The sequence below is a fragment of the Taeniopygia guttata genome, chromosome Z, assembly GCF_048771995.1.
Source record: "Taeniopygia guttata chromosome Z, bTaeGut7.mat, whole genome shotgun sequence".
Taxonomy (NCBI): Eukaryota; Metazoa; Chordata; class Aves; order Passeriformes; family Estrildidae; genus Taeniopygia; species Taeniopygia guttata.
The window spans coordinates 50,553,289-50,575,738 of record NC_133063.1 but is presented as its reverse complement, the minus strand read 5'-3'; the positions used below and the strand labels follow the sequence as shown (position 1 = coordinate 50,575,738).

Sequence of the window (22,450 nt, the reverse complement as noted above, 5' to 3'; positions counted from 1 at the left end):
CTGATCTGAATCCCATTTAGATCCTTAGCATTCCAGTTTAAATAGGGCTAACCCAGACATAATGGCGCTGCAATCATGGCAGTGCAATCATCAGCAATGATAGAGTTTACAGGACACACTCTGCAATTAAAACATCCATTTTGGATTAAGCAATGTGCTTAGGTGATTCTAACAATCCAAGACTTCATAGCTATGATATTGTAAAAGAACAATAGCAGAAATAAAAGAACAGTCCATTTGAATAATGCAGTAACTTGTTTTGGGAAGAATAAAGGTATTTGCATTTTGCTATAAAAGTTTTTTATATAGATTGTATGAATCAATTATATAGAAGAATAAGTTTCTTCATGTCTTCCCAATTGTACTTAGACCGTTGAAAATGGATTATTTTTTATAGGGTCAAGAAAGTGATGGAGAGATGTATGAAGACATTAATGATATCAGGTAATAAATCTGAACTCTATAACCTATTTTATCTTTATTACTATCTTTTCTAATAGGTCTATTTAATCCGGCACAAAAGTGCCATTCTGCTGCAGTCCCTGCCAGGGATTACTGTCTTCATTCTTTTCACCTGGAGAAAGTTTGGCTGTTAGTCAGAGTCTTTTCCAGTTAGACCTGCCATGCCCTGGTTTTGCAAAACTCCTGCAATTAAATAATGTAGTAACGTGACTGAGGTAACAGAATTCTGATTTCGGATCTACAGAGTATGTCTGAACCCCTGGTTTGAATTACAGCCTAGGAGGAAAAATAAGCTCAGCCCCAAAGTATTATGGTCCCAGGTAGATCTTTTGTTGTGGTTTTTATTTATTGCTTTTCAAATAAATGTTCTTAGAACTCTTATGAGAGGCTGGAATGACAATTTTCAGCGCCTGAGTCAACTAGTATAGCTACAGAGACAGAATACAAGCTCTGCTTTTTCTTCTTCCATTTAGACCTTTCCTTTGATGACTCTCTCTGCCCCGGTAATGTCTAAATCTATGGGATTTACTGTATTACAATAGCCAAAGAAAAATTCTAATTCCCTCTGAATAAGTAATTGATGTAGAATATTTCAGATGTACAACAATTTTCAGCAAAAATTTATTTTTGAATTCTCTTTGATTTATAGCCCAAGTGATCCTCATTTCAGACTTTTTTTTTAGCAATCTGAGTCTACCTGTTTAGCAAAAGTATTGGGAAAAAATAAAAGGGAGTTTCACTTGATCAGTTTCATAGTATTTGTAAAACACAGGTCTTCCAGCCAAATGGCAGAGCTGGAGATGTAGGCCTGATTCCATCCCAATTTCCCAAACCCAGTACCTTCCAGTACACAAGGCACAGCAGGTAGTGTACCCTGGTGTGAAGAAATGAGTGCAGAAGACTGACTCGTTATGTAGACTGCTAGAATAGGTTGCAATCAATTTTAAAAACACAGTCCAGTGGCAGCTCAGGCCTCAGTTCAGCCCATCAGCCACTGGTGGCCCAGATAAATATTTAACAGCTGCATCCAGTACAACACCTAGACTGCTGCCAGTTCACAAGCATGCTCAACAAAATTAGCTCAGAGACATTTGGACTCACACATGTGGAGGTGGATAACCTTGTCTGGTGTGCTGTCCTCGTGAGGGCAGACACTGTAACTTACAAATGTAGTAAGGGGCTGCTTACTCTTATCTGTTGCAGCTACATTATGGTTTAGAATCTGTAGCTTTGATTTCACTTGAAGAAGTCTTTTTTTATTGGCAGTTTTTTGTTAGCCTTGGGTATGGTAGCTCTAAGGAAGATTTTCTTCACACATTCTATCCTGGCAATGCACTTTCAGATCATCAAGGGGAAAAGAGAAGAAGCGGGACAAAGAAGAGAAGCGAAGAATGGATCAAGAGAAGAAAGAACAAAAGGAAAAAGAAAAGAAAGAGCATGAACTGAGGAAAAAGTTCAAAGTAAGCTTTTTATTTGGTAATGTGGACAGCGATATGCAAGAAGCATTATTTAGCATTGTTGATTTCAAAATACTCATTTCACCTGGCTATGAAACTATTTGTTCATAGGTAGGTAGTAGTTCATAGTAGGTAGTTCAAACACCTGCATAAATTCTGAATAAGGGTTTAAGCTACCTTTTTTTTGTTTGGCATATGTTTGAATGCAAGCTCTCCACTGATGGATGGTAAAGACTGTGTTTACAGTTTTCATTAAATTACTTTCTCACCTTTTTTTCTATGTAAGAAAGCTTTAAAATCATCCATTTTCACTTTTCAGTTTCTAATCATTTACTTCATTAGAATAGCATCAAAAGCCCTTAATAAAATTGGGAACTGTATCCCGTACACATAGTGTTATTTGCTTCACTGTAGTCAGATACGAAAGTATTTAGCCCTTTAAAAATTTCAAAGTTGTATTGCAACATATTGCCCTTGCCTTGGTAGAAAGGGACTTACAGTAAATTCCAGGCTAAATGAGGAGGAGGAAAATAAGACTTGTATAGGAGAGCAGCAGTCATTCTCTGGGGCTAAATGATGAGAGAGTTTTTTCTGGTTTAAATCATTTTTGCATAGCTGGTGGTCAGCATGCTCTCACAGCTTACAAGTCTGCCAGTCAGTTTTTCTTAACTAATACCCACCCACAATTCTCCATTCTGCTACTTTTAGTGTCACTGTACACAGTGGACAGCTTTGTTTTTCTTCTTATATGCTCTGCACACATAAAGCCATAGTGATTCACATCATGGGCTTGGTCTGCTGTGGAGAGCCTGACATGAATTACGAAGCAAATATTAAAGGTACACATAATTAATAATAGTGAGTTAGCTAGTGTTTATTAGGTGCCAAGTCTATTTTTTACACCAGTCACAAGAAGTATAGGCATTAGTGCACAGAACACTTTTAGCTTATAGACCGTGCTCCTGCAGCCATTAAGGTATTTTATTATTCTTAAACAAATATATTTTATATAGTATATTTTATTATTCTTAAACAAATATATTTTAATGCACATTTTCTTTCCCATGTATTGGCCACTTATACAGGATAGATATTCCTGACTTAGAATTGGCCAGAGCAATAGGCCTCTGAAATATATATCTTAAAGTCACAAATACAAAATCCTAAAATGGCTTCTTCATAATGTGAAGAGCACACAAAATGAATCCTGAACATCAATAAACAGTGTGATCATCTCTTGTGAGTACTTGCAAGATCATTTACGGAATAGAATGGTAAACACAAAGCATAATGTGGCAGACCCATTAACATTAATATTAATGATATTTACTCATATGACTTGTGTCAGGAGCACTGTGGCAAGCAGGATCAGGGATTGTCTGATTGTTCCCCTGTACTTGGCACTGGTGAGGCTGCACCTCGAATCCCATGGAGAGTTTTGGGCCTGTCACTCCAGTGAGGAATTGGAGCGTGTCCAGAGAAGAGCAACAGAACTGGGGAAGGGTCTGGAGCACAAGTCCTGTGAGGAGCAGCTGAGGGATTTGGGGAGAAAAGGTGGTTCAGAGGGGACCTTCTCACTCTCTACAACTGCCTGACAGGGAGTTTTAGCCAGGTGGGTATCAATCTCTTCTCCCAAGTAACAAGGGATAGGAAAAGAGGAAATGGCCTCAAGTTGTTACAGGGAATATTTAATTTAAATATTAGGAAAAATTTCTTCATGGGTTGAAGAAATTTCTTCACTTCTACAAGGGTTGCAAAGGATTGGAAGAGGTACCTGGTGAAGTGGAGGTATTTAGAACATCTGTAGATGTGGTGCTTAGGGCCATGGTCTAGCTGAACTTGGCAGTCTTCGTTTAATGGTAGAGCTCAGTGATCTGAGAGGTCTTTTCCAACCTAAAAGATTCTTTGATTCTATGAGTAGTTCTGCTGGAAATAAATGGAGACACCCATTGGAATTAAATGCATAAAAGGTGTCATAGGCTAGTTTGTTGATTTTAATCTTAGTATTTCTGTGATTTTGCCAGTTAGTTCTTCAATTGCTATATTGCCATGCCATTTCCCTCTCTTTTAAATTCTGATTTTTAATTTAAGCTGTATAATTGGAGCAGGAGGAAGCCTTTCTCTTTATTTGCCCACACTATTTCAAATGTCAATGAAACAAATAACCATCAATATCATTATTTTTACTTTTTTTCTGAATGCCTAGGAATGAACTATATTTTTCCACATCTGTGATATCTTCGGTTTCTTCTTCAGTTAACAGGACCCATTGAAGTCCTTCATCAGGCACGAGCTTGTGTTGACCACAAGGGAGGGAAGAATGAACTGACTGTCAAACAGGGGGATAAGATTGAAATCATTCGCCTCACAGATAACCCAGAAGGAAAGTGGCTGGGCAGGATAAAAGGATTCTGTAAGTTCTCTTTCTTCACTGTGCTCCTGAATGCTTCACTGCGTGACAGCAAATGTGAGCATTATACCAAGGACTAGCCCTAGTATGTCTGAGTTACTGGCTACCAAAGTAAATAATGACCCCAACTCACCCTTCTGTCCTCAGACCGCATATGAAGCACAGTTCATAGCACAGAGTTATTGCACAATGTAATGTAACCCCTATAGGCACTGGAACAAGTTAGGCACAGTATTCTGGGACCTTCACTGACATACTGAGGGTTAATTCCCCATCAGCAGTCTTCAAATAGCATCAGAATTCAGCTCCCTGCAAGTAACAAGTATTGTGTTTTTTCATCATACATGGGTATTCTTAAAATAGAATTAGAGAATATAATGGCCTGTTTTAAGTGTTTTTCTTGTTCCTTTTCCTATGGAAAGTTTCTAAGTGACTTCAAGGTTTTATTTTCTTTGAAATCCAAGATGTTTCTCCTATTAAGGTGTAAGTATCATCAGTAGATCTTTGAGTATAATGAGGTTGATGATCTGGCTCCTGGGTTATAAAAGGTTGATCCATAAAAATCAAACAGAATTATTAAAAGCACTTGCTTGATCTTTAGAGGAACTAAAATGCCAATAAAATTAGTAAGACAGTTCACACATGTAGAACAGAGTTCTACAAAATTGTAGATGATACCAGCTCAGCAGCTTGTAGTGATAGATATATACAGATAGTAAGGAACTGTCTGTCTTTCATACAAAGAGAATCTGAGAGAGCTGGGCCTGCTGAAAGGAAAATTAAGAGGTGTCTTATAATTGTTCATAAATACCTGGTGAGAGGATGTAAAGAAAATGGAGCCAGGCTCTTTCCAGTTACCCAGTGACATTGCAAGTAGCAACGGGCACATACTGAAACACAAGCGTCCTATTCACACAGCAGAAAACACTTCTTTTACTATGAGGTTGACCAAGCAAGGGAAAATGTTGGTCAAAGAGGTGGAGGAGTCTCCACCTGTGGAGATCTTCAAAACTTGACAGCACAGAGTTCTATACAACTTTCTCTAATGGAGGATCATGTTTGTTTAGAGAGATTGGCCAAGATGATCTCAAGAGGTAAGTTCCAATAACAGCTTTTCCACAATGCCTTGAAATTGTGAAAATAAGTCAGTTACATGAATCATTTTGTACACAGTAAATCAAACCTTGGTGAGGGCTGGGAGAAGGTTATTTTCTAGTGCATGTGCAGTCCATTCATTAATTTACTTTTCATTAATTAATTCTTGCAGCAGCTAAACTTGAAGCAGATCAATTTTTTACACCAATGCTTCAGACTTCCATGTTCACAGGTCAGGTCTGTGAAGACCAAAAAAAAAGAAGAAAATTAATTCTTATCATTAACTAAGAGGAAAGATCAATGCCTTATATTTGAGAGGAAAGACACTAAAAACTGCATTCACTCATAAGAAGGAGAGTGGTGAATTTTCCATTTTCAAAAAAATGCATGAGTATTTTTCACCTTGCAGAAATACACTTTTGCACTCTTCTGTACAGGCACTATGCCTGTCAAAAATTACCCTCAGGAGAGACAGAGATTCTCATCTCAGCTCAACTGCTCTGGTCAATCTAGCTACAGTGTGTCTGCCAACCTGAAGAAAAATCAATGTGCATGATTGTCCAAATGACCTGTAAGGAAGTTTATGTCATGGACTGCCCTAAAATATGCCACAAGACTGCAGAGGTGTTGCGAATTGATGTGGAATTTAGATAAGTCCTTGTCTTTTGCCAGGCCTCTGGCAGCAGGTAGTAGCATTATTGAGGTGACCACCACTCCAAAACCCACTGTCTTTCACAAGTTCTTTGAAAATGGCTGGTTTGGTCTGTTATAGAATGGATCATTTATTTAAAAGACACAAAGCTAACAGACGTAAGACTTAAACTATTACTACACAGAAATAAAGACAAAAAGAGATTACTAGTAGGTAAATACAGCATGAGGTTAAAGGAACCTATTATTAATGATACAGCTAGTGAAGAAATAATATAATTTAGGATTCAATGTATTTTACCATCCCAGTGTTGGTGGAGTACACATCAAGATCCTTTCCCACCATCCTCAGGGAAGTAAGCATATGCCCAGACTCCAGGGAGAGGTCTTCCACACTTTAAGGGTGTGTGTGTGTGTAGAAGAATTCTGTGTCTCTGATAACTCATGTGTCTTATAGTTTGTAAAACAGGGTCTCTTGGTAAAGAAAATTTCCTTTATCTCTTCCCACATCAAAATCTTCAGGCTAAAATGTTGATTCCTAGTTGAGGCCTGGGCCTTTTTGGTGCCAGATGCCTCTTTGCTGAGCCTTTCAGGCCAGGCTATCCCTTTATGTACCAACTCTCTGTGGTAGACTGGATGAGGGGCAGGCGTAGTTATCCTGCCACAAGTGATCCCAAAGCCAGCTGAGAAAAGGAGTCTGTCCCATGATTCCTGCACAGAAAATTCTTCTGCTGTAGCTGAGAAGCAAATAAATATGAACTAAACATCAGCTGAGGAGGGTTTACAGGGGGATCTGAGATAGATCTGATATTTGTATTTATGTTGATAGATGAGGCTGATTGGAATGCGACATTTCCTTGAAAGTTTTCAGAAATCATACAAAACAATATAGTCACTGATTCTGAACCTCTTGTTAAAATCATCCCTATATCATGATCCTTAAACTGCATGGCTTTATTTATTTAGATGGATACATTAAAACAACCATGGTGGAGATTGATTATGATTCTTTAAAAAGAAAGCAAAAACCATCTACCAGAGCTGTTGTGAAACATGCAGAGAGTGACCAAGAAATGTATGATGACGTTGGAGAGCAGGACTCTACTAGCAGGTATGTATAAGGAATGCATGAAAAGAAACAAGTGATTCATCTAGGTCAGCTAGACAGGGGAAGTTTTCCAACAACATACCCACAAAAATGTCACAAAACAACCATTTATGTAAGAGACATGCAAGTATTATAAGTAGCTATTCAGACTGAATAGCTCCTATGTGGTCAGAGGAGTATAAATGAATTCTGTAATCCAGCATCTGTAAGCATGCATACTTAGGAGGAACCCATACTATTGGAAGAGGACCTACTCCATTGAAAAAAAAATGCAAGCCATACAGGATTACAAATCATCTGTAGGAAGTCCAATTCTCTTTCCCCCCTCTCTCTCTACTTGCTCTGTCTTTCAGAGTCACATGCTCCCTTTTTTAAGATGCAAGATAAAAAACTCTAAAAGCAGTGGAAACACTCACTGCGCCAGGGAACTCCTGGTCACCCTCATTGCTCTCATGAGCCTTAGCACGAATATTTAAGTCTTGCTACCTTTCATTTTGATGAGAAATGACTTCTGAATTCCTGTCTAGGGTAACACTTCAGAAAAGGGTGCAGCTTATGAATTTAACCCTGAAAACAAGGCCTCTCAAATTCCATGAGATGGGTATAAGCTATACCTTTTTTAATTCATCAGAAGCTTCTTCTCTATGGCACAGTCTCCATGCATTGCAGTGCAATGCTACATTGCAAATTCTCTACTTCCATGTGTCATCTTTTTCATGTCAAATAGATCTGGAGCTAAAGAAGTGATATATCCAGCAGCAGATCAGACTTGCTGGCCAAGAAATACCCTAGTGGTCTTGTCACAAGAGTCATGGCTATCCCATAGCCTAGCATGACAGTGGTAATTATGTTGCCAGACCTCTCAGGAAATTTCCCTGCTTACATGTAATTCAACAAACCATTCTTCATTAAATGTCCTGATGTGCAGAAACAGAGCCTGGGATTCAGATTAGAGATCTGCATATGAGTATAAAGGAATTCGATATGCAGGACAACAATTTTGAAGCACTCAGCCATTACATCTGCTTTTACTGCTTCCCATGAGGCTCCTTAACTTAGAGGCCTGCTTGGAATAAAAAGACAGCAGCTGTCTGGCTGATAGAACACCCCTATGAGATCCAACAGCAGCACATGGAAAAGTCTGCCTTTAGGCTGGCATTTTTCATGCACCCAGTATAGCTTTTTGTGGGATATTTTTCCATGTTGCTCAGTATTAGTTTTCCTCCCTGCACATTGGTCTCAAAGCATTGTGACTTAGCCATGAGAGCCGTGTTAGTTGTTCTAGGTCTCAGGTAATCTCACCATTAGTTACTTCATTGCAGAGGTATCCTTGGCCAATCCTTTTCAGTAGGGCAAGCGTTACAGTCACCTCAATGCAAAAAATTTAGAAAATGTATTGCATTCAAAGGCAAACAATTGCACTGTTTGCTTACTAAAATAACAGTATATTCCAAGGAGCTTCAAAGGATTAATGATTGGCTTAGATTCATTAAATCCTTTAAGCTGTATTTTGACTTTTTTTTCTTCTCTAGTGATTAATAGCACTCTGTTCAGTTCATAAGCATGAAGTGTCGGAAGGTTTGACATATATCAATATGTTTTGAAACCACTGGAAGAATGCCATTCCAAAAAAAAATGCTCTTAGTCAAATAGTATTATCTCATTATCAGTAGTATTGCTAATATTCCAAAATTAATAAATGACTAGGAGTGTTGTATTTCAGTATTTGTTGGCACAAGAGTTTAACAAGTACCTTGTTTTGATGTATAATTTTAGGCAAGGCTTTGACCTGGAAGTAATCTCAGCTACTATGAACCTCTCAGGCTTTTTTCAACTACTGCTAGAATGTTGGGCTAATATGGAATCCTTCCATATTGTTAGAAACATACACTTATACCCAGTGAAATCTAGCTGAGCAATAAATTAACATGTTTACCATTTAATTTCAAGAATATTACCTCATAAGGAATGAATCTAAAGGATCTGGCTCTACTGTTAGTGCTCATTCAGATTATAATTGTATTCCCATCAGGTCTGACTACATGATCTCCTGAGACCCCCTCCAACACAAATTATCCTATGGTTCAAAGGCACATTTCTTACTTTAATTTAAAGATATCAACAGGAATATAAAATACATTCTAAATATTTTTGCCAAGGCCAAAAGCTTTAGAATTAATATTTGAAGAAGTGATGGGTGATCATGGTGTTTTCTTTTTCTGAAGGATGACTGCTTTTCTTTAAAATGTCTTTTGTTTGCTTTTCCAGTCAAATTGGTGACCAAGGTGGAGGTGGAAGTAAGTTCTACTTACATGTTTGGGGGGAGTTTTTTCTGTGTATTTCTTACCCTCACAATCTGACTTCTGACAAGCTGACTTCTGCAACTTCAACATAATGCAGTAATTATCCATAAGCAAGTTAAATGTCAGCTAACAGGCAACAAACAAGGAGGGGTAGTGGCCAACTAAACTTCTCTGCCACCTATAGGAACTCGAGTGAGACAGAATGTTTGTCTCCAGATACTGTGAATTACCAGCATGCCAGATGATCATACTTTAACTTTTTACTTGTGTGTGAAGGCAAATCCTCCCACAAAACAGTACAGATGTAACTGGAGAAATAATAACATGAGCAAGAGGTTTTGTACCGGAGAAATCCAGTTCTGAAATAGCCAGCACTACTATAAATTAAAGCTTCATTTTGCTGACAGAGTTAAAGGGAGCTTCAATAGCAGCAGCACACTGGAGGCCCAACTGCAACAGCTTCACACTGTCAAGCTGACACATTCAAACCCAGTTTTCCCTTTGTTAGCACATATATTTATGCAGCATTCTTTGTTAATCACAAGAGCACAGCTCATCTTCTCAGCTTCAAGTTTAGATACTGTTCATGGCAGAAGCATCCCCTGGCAGTACTGAATGGATCTTCTGCCAGCCAAATACAGATTTCAGTGTCTACTGTGACCACTGCCTAGAATTGGACATGCAAACCAAGCTAATCCTGCACTGAAGGAGGTGGGGCACAAAGATTAAAACAGAGACCAAAATGGGGAGATTACATTGCTCTTGTCTCTGACTTCTTTGGATAAAAAAAAGATGTCAGCTGCTGAGAGTCTTAGTCCGACATGTTCAATCATCACCTGAGTCACACATAAAAACTTAAAAGTCATCATAAGGTCTGCACCAAAATCAGCCATTTAGAATTTCATTGACTACACTGTAAAAGCATTTCTTTTCAGTATCCATGCTCTTGTGATTGGCAGTGCTACATTTAAATGCTGTGAATGGCATTCTAAACTGGGATAAGTCTAAATCTGTTTTAATAAAGGGTCTGTGCCAGTTTACAGAAAGATTCAATTTGCAAGGATAGTACATAAATTACAAACACATCTGATACAGTAAAGAAGCCTATAATGAATACCTTATTCAGCAACATGAAATATAATTGCATTAACTCACTATTTGATCTGTTAAAGACATGTTCCCACCTCCTCCTTCTGATCAAGACATTTATGATGGAATTGATGATGAAGATGCTATAGCTAGGTATGTTTTTATATCTTTTAAATAATTTGCTTCTTTGACAGAATATTTTCAGTTTTTAGTGGTTTTGAATCAAGCATAACAATTAGCAGGTATGAGGATGATCAGCAAGTTGGTATGCATCAAAATGGATATGTCAAGCTAGAGAAAATGGTTCTTCAGTCTTTTGAAGAAGTTTTGTTCTGTAATTTTGATATCACCAAAAGCAGTTTGTAATCATGAAAATCTCCCAATTTCCAACTAGACAGACTAGGTCTGAAATTAAAATAACAGACTAAAATTCTAGATTGCTGAGTAACAACATGAAAACAGTAAGCCACTAGATTAATCTCTATACTACAAATACATCTCAGTAGCTACACATGGCCTAACATACATATTTCTAGTTTAGCATGTTAGGATTTGGGTAAACAACTTCACTTTTGGAATGAATGATAATTATTTGCATCAATGGAGAATTTTACTGGGCCTTTTAAGAAGAACATTACATTTTACATTGTGATAATCACATGCATACTCCAAAGGTCTGTATCGCAGGATGAAGATAAGAATGGTATCTGGCCCTGGGGAATCTTGAAGAGACTAAAGGTCAAAGATGGCAAAAAGAAAAGTGTACGAGAAAAAACAGCCAAAGTCAATGAGACAGAAGAAAATGAAAATTTGTTGTAAGAGTCTGCCAGGAAATCAAAGTGCACATTAACTAATTCTAATATAGCATTGATCACATGCTACTAACATGTCCTCACAGCAGCCTAATGAATCATGCATCAAATTGCAGCTCAGGATGATACTTTTCTGCAAAAATGCAGAGCTTTCTTTTTACCTGCATAATTATTCTATTAACAAGCTGTATTTGTTGCAAAAGTCTGGTAATCAAAATATGCCAAATTCTTTTTTTGGTGAAAAGCACCAGAATAATCTATCATCTTTGTGCCACTAGTGATGTAACTTTGCTGCATACTGAGTTAAAATTTACTTTTCTCACCAGTAAAATGTAGCTGAGATGAACTGGTAAATCTAGGCCCATTAATTTAAATTTTAGGAATAATATGCCAAATAGAAAAATGCAAAGATTGTTTTCTATCTTACCTAGAGAATAAATCAGCGGGTGGTGTTTCTGCCACATTCTTCAGTCACTTGGTTCTGAACCAGTTTATTTTAATTGATAAAAATATATTTAGTCCCCAAGTATTGCTGGTGTTAGTGGCACTTTAGAATGTCTGGAAATTACTTGAAGCCCTTGTGTTGCAAGTTTTTAAAATTATTTAGGTTACAAAAAAAGGCTGTTAATGTGATATAGATACTTAATGAACTTTTTTTTCCCCCAGCATGCCTTCTTCTACAAAGCAGTCTGGAAAAGGTAATTAATAACCTATTGTTCAATCTCCATATTGATTCCTGATTATTTTCTGTATACATTGCTCTGTATCGTGCTAGTTACGAAAATACATCCAAGGAAGGAAACAGGACTTCCTATTGCTTACCCAGTTCCAGTAAACAAATTTAAAATATTGTGACTGATCTGACTGCAGACAAAGAGATACATATACATTGCAAGCTCCCTGGTAAACAATTTAATGTATTTAATGTGATTTTTCTACCTGAGATTTACATTAGTCCATTTTATTTGGCATTAAGTAGAAGCACCTGGAAATAAGCACTCAGAAGTAAATAGAAATTATTTTTTCTATTTTTATCACTTGCAGTGTCTCTGTAAAAGAACATATAAGAATCATCAAAAGTTCTTAGAATTTCTGAGTCTGCTTCCAGAACAGATTTCTAAACCTTCTATATCCTGCTGATTTTTCTAGCCAGTGGTTTAATAAGTCAAACAATTGCTTCCCCTCTACAAACATGCTGAACATGATTGAAAATGTATCCTTGGGCTAAGAATTCTCTTCATTGCTTTGGCATTGCAAGATGGCCTAAAAACTAACATACCCATGATTCATATCCACTTCTAAGCAATGTTGCATTGACCAGGGTGCTATAGAAGTTATTGAATGTGCATTAAAATCAAATTTAAAAAATATACTTTAGTGCAATACAGTGGGAATTTGATAAATTAAACTGAAAATTAAGGGCTATCTCATGTGCTAAACTTGCTTTAGCTTCAGAAGATTAGAATTTCAGTGAATATCTCTTATTATTAATAAAGAATCTTAATCTGAAAAGGTTGGGTATTGTTGCGCAGGTTGTGCAAAATAGAACCTGCAGTTACCATAGACAGTAAATGGCTACAGTACTTGCCATAGTTTCTTATCGATTTAGCTAAAATAACATACATTGTAACACAATGTATTCACATCTCATTTTTCACATAATAAAGTTTCATTATTTTGAATGCTATTGTTTCAGATTATGGAGACAATGTTTATGACGACGTAGATTCTTCAGACTTCCCTTCTCCGCCAAGTGCTTCCAGGCAAGTGAAAATATTACTTCCCTGTTTAGAAATCTAATACACAGGGAGACATTTTTAAAGTATATACTACAGGCAGATTGTTCCTAGTATCTGCTTTATTTGGTGTTGTCAGGTTTTGTAGTTCTCATAAACCTACTGCTGATAATGGCAGTTGAATGCTCTTTCTTCCATTATAGAGTGAAATAATAATTAGATTATAGAATAAGTAAGCATGTTTTGCACATCAATATATTCAGTCCTTAATGGAAAAGAGATAGAAAATGAGGCGCTGGCTTAAAGGAACTTAATTTTAGTTTGTAGTTTTTCTTCCATCAAAATTTAGGGAATGTTAGGATAGATACTTTATCTCAGCTGCTGCAGTATTTTAAGAGAAAAGAAGGCAGTGCCCATGTTTGAAGTATTCAACATATTTGGAGGTGTAAGTTAAGCTTGAAAAACTTTTATCCTGAGCCAGAAAATTATGGCAATCTCTGGAGTACAGTGTTACGGGCACAGTTGCATCTGTGAGGATGACTGTGACATGTCACATCCTGTTGTCACTTACTCCACTCAGATGGAGTGACAGTGCACCACAATAATGTAGACTGGAGATATGAAAAGAGAGAGATCACTTTGGTCTGTGTATCCATAGGAAAATATGGGGTCCTTCTAAGTTAAATCTAGAGCAGGTCACACACACACACACACACACACACACACACACACACACACACACACACACACACACACACACACACACATATATTAATCATCAGTAAAACTCTCATCCTGGCGAGATCAACAAGGATCAAAAAGTAGAATCAGACTTTACACTCCCAGGTGCATCATCAGAAAGTGCAGTTAGGGCATGAAACCCACTGTCTTCAGCAAAAGTCAGTGCTATCAGGTATGTGCAAAAAACAACAGAACTTGAAATAGATAGTAAGAAAAACTGGTTCTTACTGAGAGATTCTAAAGTGTCTTAGTAGATAGATACTTAAAATTAATTTTTAATATTCACTTATGTGATAGATATACAAATATTGGGGAGAAGTAGAAGTAGGAAAGAGAGACCCAACTTTTTATTTATTTTGAAGTCAAATCTGTATTGTATTCTCAATATTAGTTTTTCAGAGAGACAAAAGCATAATAAAGACACATGAAGGCAAATGCATTTTCACCAAAATTATCAGAAAGTGTGCTAATCTTCTGTTCCTAATTGTGTTTTATCTGTAACCTCTTGATTTAGTTCATCAAAATCAGGAAGCTTTGGAAAACCTAAGTCAGATGAAAAAGGTGCACAAAAGCTCAAGAAGATGGAAAAAGAAGAGAAAGAGTTCAGAAAAAAGTTCAAAGTAAGTTTTTTTCAAAATGTTTTCATCACATAAAATATAAAAACAAAGTATCTGTATAGTGCTTTCTAATTTGTTGCCCATTACTTGCTTTTGAAAGGGAAAGGATTACTACATGTAAAAATAGTGATCTGAGCATCTCGAAGTCCAAATGGCAAGTATGGGCACATACGTATATTGTAGCATATACAGATATTCGTTAATTAAAAAAAAAATTTAGTAATAAATGGGAATATTAATGGAAAAACATTAATGGGTTTTAACCATGGTTTGGGGATTTTTTTCTCCTTTTCAGTTCGATGGTGAAATAAAAGTTCTTTACTCCACAACCACAATCCAGGATTTATCACAGAAAAGATGGGGATATAAAGACTTACAAATTAAACCAGGGGAATCTCTTGACATTATTGAAAGTACAGATGATACCAAGGTCCTCTGCAGGAATGAAGAAGGAAAATGTAAGTTATGTTAAAAAACTGTTGTACATATCAAATTGTCAGAGAAGAATTGAGTAGGATGTGTAAAACCTCTTCCCTGGTCTACCAAGGTTTATATTGCCTGGTGGTTAACAAGAGGCAGATTGTTGTTGTCTTATTACTGTGTTTTAGCACTGGCTTGCCTTAAAAAAATCCAAAACGCTTCTAATGGACAAGATATACTAAGTATTAGAAAAAAAAATGACCATTTTTTTAGTAAAGTTTTTCTTTGCAGCTAGAATCACCAGATGATTTTCTTGCTTCTGTGTCTCCCCCTTTGCCACAAGGAGTGTGGCTATGATAGCCCACTGTGTCTAGTAAAACTAAAATCCTTGCTGCACCTCTGGATAGCACTAGCCCATTGATTGCAGCCAAGAGAAAATCAATAACAATATTCTTAGTTTGGAAGAGATGCAGTTTAATCTTTTCAACAGGCAGGGGGGAACATTGCATTGGAGTCTTCCCCCAGCTCCCAGCTAATCCAAGGCATATGTCCTTGCTGGCATGTCTGTTTGTTCTGGGAGCTGCACAAGGCCTTTCAGTGTTTCTTTGAAATCCTTGGCCAGGGTTTGCACTGGCAGAAATCTGAATTTTTGGAGAAGTCCAAAACCATCTCCTGATGGTTTCAGTTTCTTAATGAGCTTCTGTTACAACACTTTCCAAATCTCCTAGTGAAAATTCCCTTTGTTCTGGAACAGCCTACTTTCAAAGTAGCAGTATCCTCCTGCTCACCTTTGCTTTTTACCTCTGATCTATGTAGAATACAGTCCAATGCTATAAACCTCTGAAGAGGATTCAGCCACCTTCCTTTTATTTTTTTCCCTCCTGTACTCAACTGTTACAGACTGGAGTACAGCCTTCTTCCTGGCAGGCCTGCAGGGAGAGGAAGAATTTCTTGCATAACAACACATATGTTTTTCAAAATATGGATTGCACTAGTAGAGCCACTTCCCAAAAAAAACAGCTTTCAAAGCCACATTTTTTTGAATCAAGCTAATAACAAAGTATAAAGTAGTTCATGTTAGCTGTTTTCCTCTCATAGTCTTCAAAGCCTTTCAAATAATGACAGGAGCTACTGCTTTGCTATGCATGAAAGAGCAAAACAAATAAAAATATCCTCCCTGAAAACCTCTGAATAGATCCCAGTCTTTGCTAACACATTAGTTAGCAAAGTTTGAATCCTACTTAAGTGTATGACAGTTTTGTTTATTTGCTCTAATTGTTCTTGTTCCTCAGATCTTAAAGTTATGATTTTACCTTCTGAAGGCCAGGTAGACAGAAAATCCATAACTAAAGATGGTTTTGTTATTGTCTTGCACATGAATTCTTTGATTTAATCATTAACGTATGAAGCACTTCCATAGCTTCAAGCCAACAATTAAACAAAACCACCATTTATATTTCAAAGTATTCTCACCTTTTTAAGCAAGGGCTGATGATCTTATGAACAAATTCTGCTATGGCTTTTTAAATGTTATGAAATTATTTGAAATGTCAGAAGTGAAACAAGGAACTGATTTTTACCTACCATCTCAAATTCCTTCTTGGTCTGAACTCACACATTTTGAAATACACAAAAGCTTTCAATTCAGCTTTGTAGATTTTGCCTAATCAGTAGGACATAAATGGACTTCAGTGGCCCAAAGTTTAATTTTTGACCTCTCTGAGCTTTCTTTACATTGTCAGTGAGGAGCTGGCACAATGTGTTATAGCTTTCAGTGCTTGCCAAGTAATCAACATGGAGTGTGCTGACCTGCTGGCTTCTTCCTTATTTGAAAGCACCATAAAAACAAATAATAAATTATTTAGAAACTGAAACTTTGGACATGTAATTTTAGACTAGTAAATCTGAAAGAGTGTGAGACCAGCAGGGCTTGTATCTCCCACATATATAAGGTTACTAGTAATCATCAGAAGAACCTAGATAATGTTTTGCAATGGTAGAAGCATTGTCACATGCATGTGACTTCCAAAAACACTGTGTTTGTATGCCATAATATGAACAAGCAGAGAAGCTTAGATTAGCCAAATTATTTTAAATTATTTCCTGGAGACTTCAGGAGTCATGAAAAACATTGGACTGCCCTAAAAAGAATTTTGAAAAGAAAATGTATTTTAAAAAATTCAAAAAATCAACTTCTGTCTTTATTCCAGAAAATAAATCTAGGGAAAGACAACTGAGCTAAGATACCCTGAATAGACAGTCCTAATGATTAAAAAAAAGGAAATTTACATATTAATTTCAAATACAAGATAAGATCACAACAACATAGTTCTTTAGAACTCTCCTAATTTTGTTGCAGCTTACTAATGTTTACCTACAAACATGTAATTACTGTTATGGCTTTCTCTTTTTTTCTATTCATTATACCAATTGAAAAAGTATTTCAGTAGATATTTTTCATCAAAGACAGGAAAGAAGTTTTTTTTTTAGAAATTATATACATTAAAAAAGAATATGTTTAATTTAATCTGATTTCATTAGTAATGCACCAGAATAACAGAATAATATTCAGTAGCTTTTCTAAAGTATTTCCTTTCTTATATCCATTATTGGTCTTATTAATGTTACAGTTAAAATTTTAAACACTTATAGGTAGTGACATTTAATTGGTGTACACATCCTGAAAAACATTTTTGTTCTTGTATGAAACTCTAAATAATTCTGTTATTTAATATTACTGCAAATATTATTATGTTATTATTATTATTATACTGCATTTTTGTGCTATAGTTTTTGTTAATAAATGTTGTTTCACATCTCTTTCATGCAACCAAGAAACTGAAATACAAGATGAAACTCTAATCTTGCATAACCTCTATTACTATTTAAATAGGCAAATAAGAATAAGCAAAACATTGCACCTAGCAAAATCTTCATCAACTAGGTGCCCATTGTACCTTGTTGTCCATCTCTTATGTCTTTCTGTCTGAAGTACATAAAAGAGAAAAATGGCATTTCATTAGTGCTAGCAACAGAGGTGATAATGAGTATTTCAATTTAACTTAAATACATCTATATTTCACTTTTACAGATGGCTATGTTCTGAGAAGCAATTTAGTCCAGAAGTAAGTATAAAGTGATTGTTTTGAACAATTTATTGTAACACTTAATATTCTAAATGGTTCTAGTAAAAAATGGTCGAGTAAAAAAATTCAAATATAATTATTTTAGTCTAAACTAAATTAAATTAGTCATTCTAAACTAGTCAATTGAGTTATTTTTAAGGAGTTATGGTTTGTTTGTCAAAAATTAATCACATACATCCATGCAGGAAGTTTGCCAGAGCTTCATTCCTCATTGCTTAACCATAAAGTCTTGTTAAACCATGAAAAATCACATAAATTAAGCATTATTGGTACTAAACTCTATTACTGAACAACAGGTTAATGTGATTAGGTGTACTGATGCCTTTTTCAAATGTTTAACTAAAATGGGCCAAATTTTCTTTAGGTTTGTTTGTACTTCAGTCTTAGTGGGATAGAGATTTGGTTCAGTTTTGCCCCAAGAAATTGCATGGAGCTCAGCATTTTGGTTCTAATCCAAAACTCTTGTCAGAAAAAGCCTCTCCATTTTCTTCAAGAGGCTTTTCATATTAGACCCTTAAATATCAAATCAGATGTCACTTTTAGAATTGTCACATTTAGAATTTAGAGGCATTTAACACTTAGGCACATGTTTGAAATATATGTACAAATAGTTTCACTGTCATCCATGGGCCTGCCCATGTATCTTGGTCACATATTTGAAAATTCCTGTTCATGGAGCATGTATCTTTTATAGACATTATATAATTTCATTACATAAAAAGTCACACCTCCAAAACTATTATGTAATTGCTGAGTACAGAAACTAAAAGAATTTCAAGGGCATACTGATTGGGTTTTTAATTCAGTTTTTCTGGTGACCATTTTAAAATAAAAATTAAGTATTTAATTTCTTTATAGGAATACCTTTATGAGAATATCTACATAAAAAAATTAATAAATAAAATGGATTTCTAATAAAGCAACCCTTTCATGTTAGAAAGAAATGTATCCAAGTCTACCCTTCCCTGAAAATATTTTGACCTGACCATCTTCTCAACATTGTTCTGTTACCCCCAAAGATTGTATTTTCCTAATTAGCAAGTTAATTATTTGATAGATTGCCTGCACCACACTGCTACTGTATTTTTAAATACACTTCTGATGTCTCAACTTTTAAATATACTATTTGTCTTTTTTAACTTACAGTGATGGAGAGATTTATGATGATATTGGTGATGGTATGTTGAACATTTGGAACAATACTTCATTTCTATTCAATTACAATAAATAACTTTATCTCTGTGTTGAAGTACTACACAATATTAATAGTTTTGCATTTTATTTCCATTTCAGATTGCATCTATGATAACGATTCTGATGCTGAATGCTCTTGAAATAACAACTTCATTGACGATCAAACTCTAGTTTGGACTCCCACTTGTGAAAACAAGAAGAGTCATGAATGCTGATTGCAAGTTAATTGCTGTCTCTTTGAAATGTACAATTAACCTTTTTTGGGATTTCAGCCTTTTGTCCTCCAATGCTTTGCACAGATTTGTATTCCAATTTATCTGAGCATTTAAAATTGAAGGAATATAAGCAAAAGTTAGTTAATTTTTCACTTCCTTTCCACATTTCTGACAGTCCATGTAGAAACATGTCTTTAAGTATCTATTCCCAAAGAGGCCAGTTCACATCTATGAAGGGTCTAGAGGACAACAATCTCTGGCAACAGGTTTTCTCTGGCTTTCACCTATTAAGCACCAAAGACAGCCACTCTGGGTAGGATAGTATTCTGAAAAAAAAAATGGTGATAACATCATGTTATAAAAGAAGAAATCAAAAGTGGCCATCAGAGAAGACAATACATCACTGACCTGCCATTCCAACTGCAATAGTGTTAGATACAGTGACATGTAGCTACATCCAGCCATGTTCCATTATTGCTACAGTCTATTTTTCTGTGTTGTACTAATGATAGACTATAATTCTCTAAGACTTATCTGACGTCTAGTATAGAGTATAATGTTCTACTTTGTACTGTAGTGTTGCTCAAAATATACTCAGAACATTTAGGTTAAGATTTAATTTCCGTTTAGTTTGAAGATAAGTTGTCACTATAGTAATATAGGTATTATAAGCTATAAGCTGATAATAAAATGTTTGGAAATTCTTCTAGACTAAATATATAGGTATAGTTATCATGCTATTTTGATAATGCCCTTTTCTTCGAAGTATTGTAGTCTACTACTAGATTTGGCTAAAGAAAGGGTACAGAAATCAAATATCTCCATGCTTATTCATTGTAGAAATAACATTTATTCCTAATGTTCATTTTTGATGCTGTTGTCTGAATGATCAAGTTGCAAATAAAAGCAAAGTCAACGTGTAACTCATAATGATAAATATCACTTTACCCTTATGTATCAGAAGTCACTGGAAATCAAAAGACATTTACAGTAAGCTCCCAATAAAGAGGGTGAGCATGTGCAAAAAATGGAACATCTGTTGCTTTTGCTGTAGTGCAGATTAATCAAAAACCTGTAATGACCAATATGGCTGGATCAGTGGAAGCAGCTCCTTTTGATGAACGAGTATTGTACAGTCCTGAGGGAAAGTCAGGTACCTTGTGCAACACAGCCAGTTTAGTTTATAAACATAAAAAATGTTGGCTCTATTAAGTCAGTGACTGTTGATCTCACCTTCAGTGAAGCTGAGATTTCATTTTATAAAAGTGTCTTTTATTGCTGCTTCAAAATACAGTAAATCTCAAAGGAGGCATAATGCAGTGGGGATACCAAGCATAAAATTAAGAGATAGTGGCCTATAAGCTATTTTTTACTGTATGTAAAATCACTGATAGTATACTGAAAACCTATATGCAACCTGAGTTTCTCTTTCTATTTGCTATTTCTCTTATCTATTTGCTATTCAACCATCATCTGGGCATCAAATATCAATTTTATGTGTAAACATCAGCTGCAGCACCCAAATATAAAACATGACCATGCATATTAAGTGCAATGAATACATGTGAATATTCGACTGTCACCGCTAATGGATCATTTAATTTTCAGTGGTACTCTGTCTGCATTAAATTAGTGATATGCCAAAGAACTGAGTGAGCATGCAGGCAACTACACAACTACATAGTTCTTCCATGTTCTTAGGGTTAATGTGTGTAGGCACTGCAATTTTGTATCAATACGACTGACTAAATTGGTCATATGATACATAAAATAATGAAAATAAATAAATTTATTTATGGCTAAAACTCCATGTTCATTACTTGTTCAAATCAAATATAATGGGATTACTGCAAAGTGTTAAAATGAATTTTTAAGGCATTACTCATTGAAAAATTACTGGCATTGTATCTTTTAACTTTTACCAATGTGGGATGCTTTTTTGTATTTCTTCTGACTAAAAGTATTTCTTCTGAATAAATATTTGTTTAACAAGAAACGTGGGTACACTGTCTTCTGTCAAAATAGAACAACAGCTTCTGTAAAAGCTGTAGAATAGAACAGTAACTTCTGAAAATTATCACTGAACAGCTAACAGAGTGAAAATCAACTTTATTATTGTTACAAAGGCTGCACAAATGCAACATGGCATTTGTTAGTAATTGCTACCCAGAAAGTGAAATGGAAGCAGAAAATCTTCCAGACAGGAAAATCTATAGTTAGGCAGTCTATATTCTAAGAGTTTCTCACCTGTAATTTATTCTAGTATCTTTTAAAAGCCATAAAGAAAGAAAAAGAAAGCTGTTCACTTGATATTTTTCCACCTCCAAACTCAGTCTATAACCCTGCAGTATTTGGCTGTGCCTGCTAAAATAGTCAGCAGTGAAAACATCAAAATATTGACATAAAAATTAGGTTTCAGCATGAACATCCTAGTTGGGGTAAACAGAGCTGGTTTCTATCTGTGTTGTACCTCTGTGCTTTCCCAGTAAACAAGCAGTAAGCAAAACCAAAACTGGGAGGGCAAAAAAGACTTCTCTAATTCGTAGCTTTATAACATTTCTCTGCTGCTACCACAGGCTCTGGACTGAAGGAATGCAGCTGATCTCCTGCACATTCCTGTGTAAGAGGTTTATATTCTCGATCCACTAATTGCAGATCCCCTGGCTACTCCTCCCACAGTCATAACAAAATTTCTTCTATGTGTGATCCCTTTGCATAATCCATTCTCAACTGGAAAGATAAGTACTTTAGTAAGAGCATGGAAATTAAGGGGTGGGATGTAGATTCTTTGTGTGAATTAGAATACCCCTTACCACTACATTACTCTACAGCAGACACTGTTGTAAGCACACGTGTGCATAGGAATGTGTGCACCTGTTGTGTGTGAATATACATCATTTATATGTTAAGGCAAATTCTGAGAAAACTAATGGACCCATAAAAGGGCACCTTTATGATTTAGGTACAGCAGCCCCAGACCACCCTGCATAGAAA

General features: G+C 35.8%; 1 protein-coding gene across 3 annotated transcripts in view; it reads left to right on the top strand.

The window, feature by feature from the left end:
• Positions 1-21,452, top strand: part of FYB1 (FYN binding protein 1) — a 44,869-nt gene extending 23,417 nt beyond the window's left edge. Inside the window, exons 6-19 of one of the 3 annotated variants that reach the window (XM_030257635.4) lie at positions 398-444; positions 1,805-1,922; positions 4,176-4,332; positions 7,042-7,186; positions 9,452-9,480; positions 10,659-10,728; positions 11,250-11,390; positions 12,054-12,085; positions 13,084-13,150; positions 14,379-14,484; positions 14,777-14,939; positions 17,993-18,026; positions 19,194-19,225; positions 19,341-19,526. In XM_030257635.4, the coding sequence (XP_030113495.4) occupies positions 398-444; positions 1,805-1,922; positions 4,176-4,332; positions 7,042-7,186; positions 9,452-9,480; positions 10,659-10,728; positions 11,250-11,390; positions 12,054-12,085; positions 13,084-13,150; positions 14,379-14,484; positions 14,777-14,939; positions 17,993-18,026; positions 19,194-19,225; positions 19,341-19,381 (1,182 nt within the window). In that variant the 3' untranslated portion in view covers positions 19,382-19,526. Of the gene's footprint in view, positions 1-397; positions 445-1,804; positions 1,923-4,175; positions 4,333-7,041; positions 7,187-9,451; positions 9,481-10,658; positions 10,729-11,249; positions 11,391-12,053; positions 12,086-13,083; positions 13,151-14,378; positions 14,485-14,776; positions 14,940-17,992; positions 18,027-19,193; positions 19,226-19,340 lie in introns of all 3 variants that reach the window. The other 2 variants (XM_041711132.2, XM_041711131.2) reach the window with 2 other exon arrangements.
• Positions 21,453-22,450: the final 998 nt, after the last annotated feature.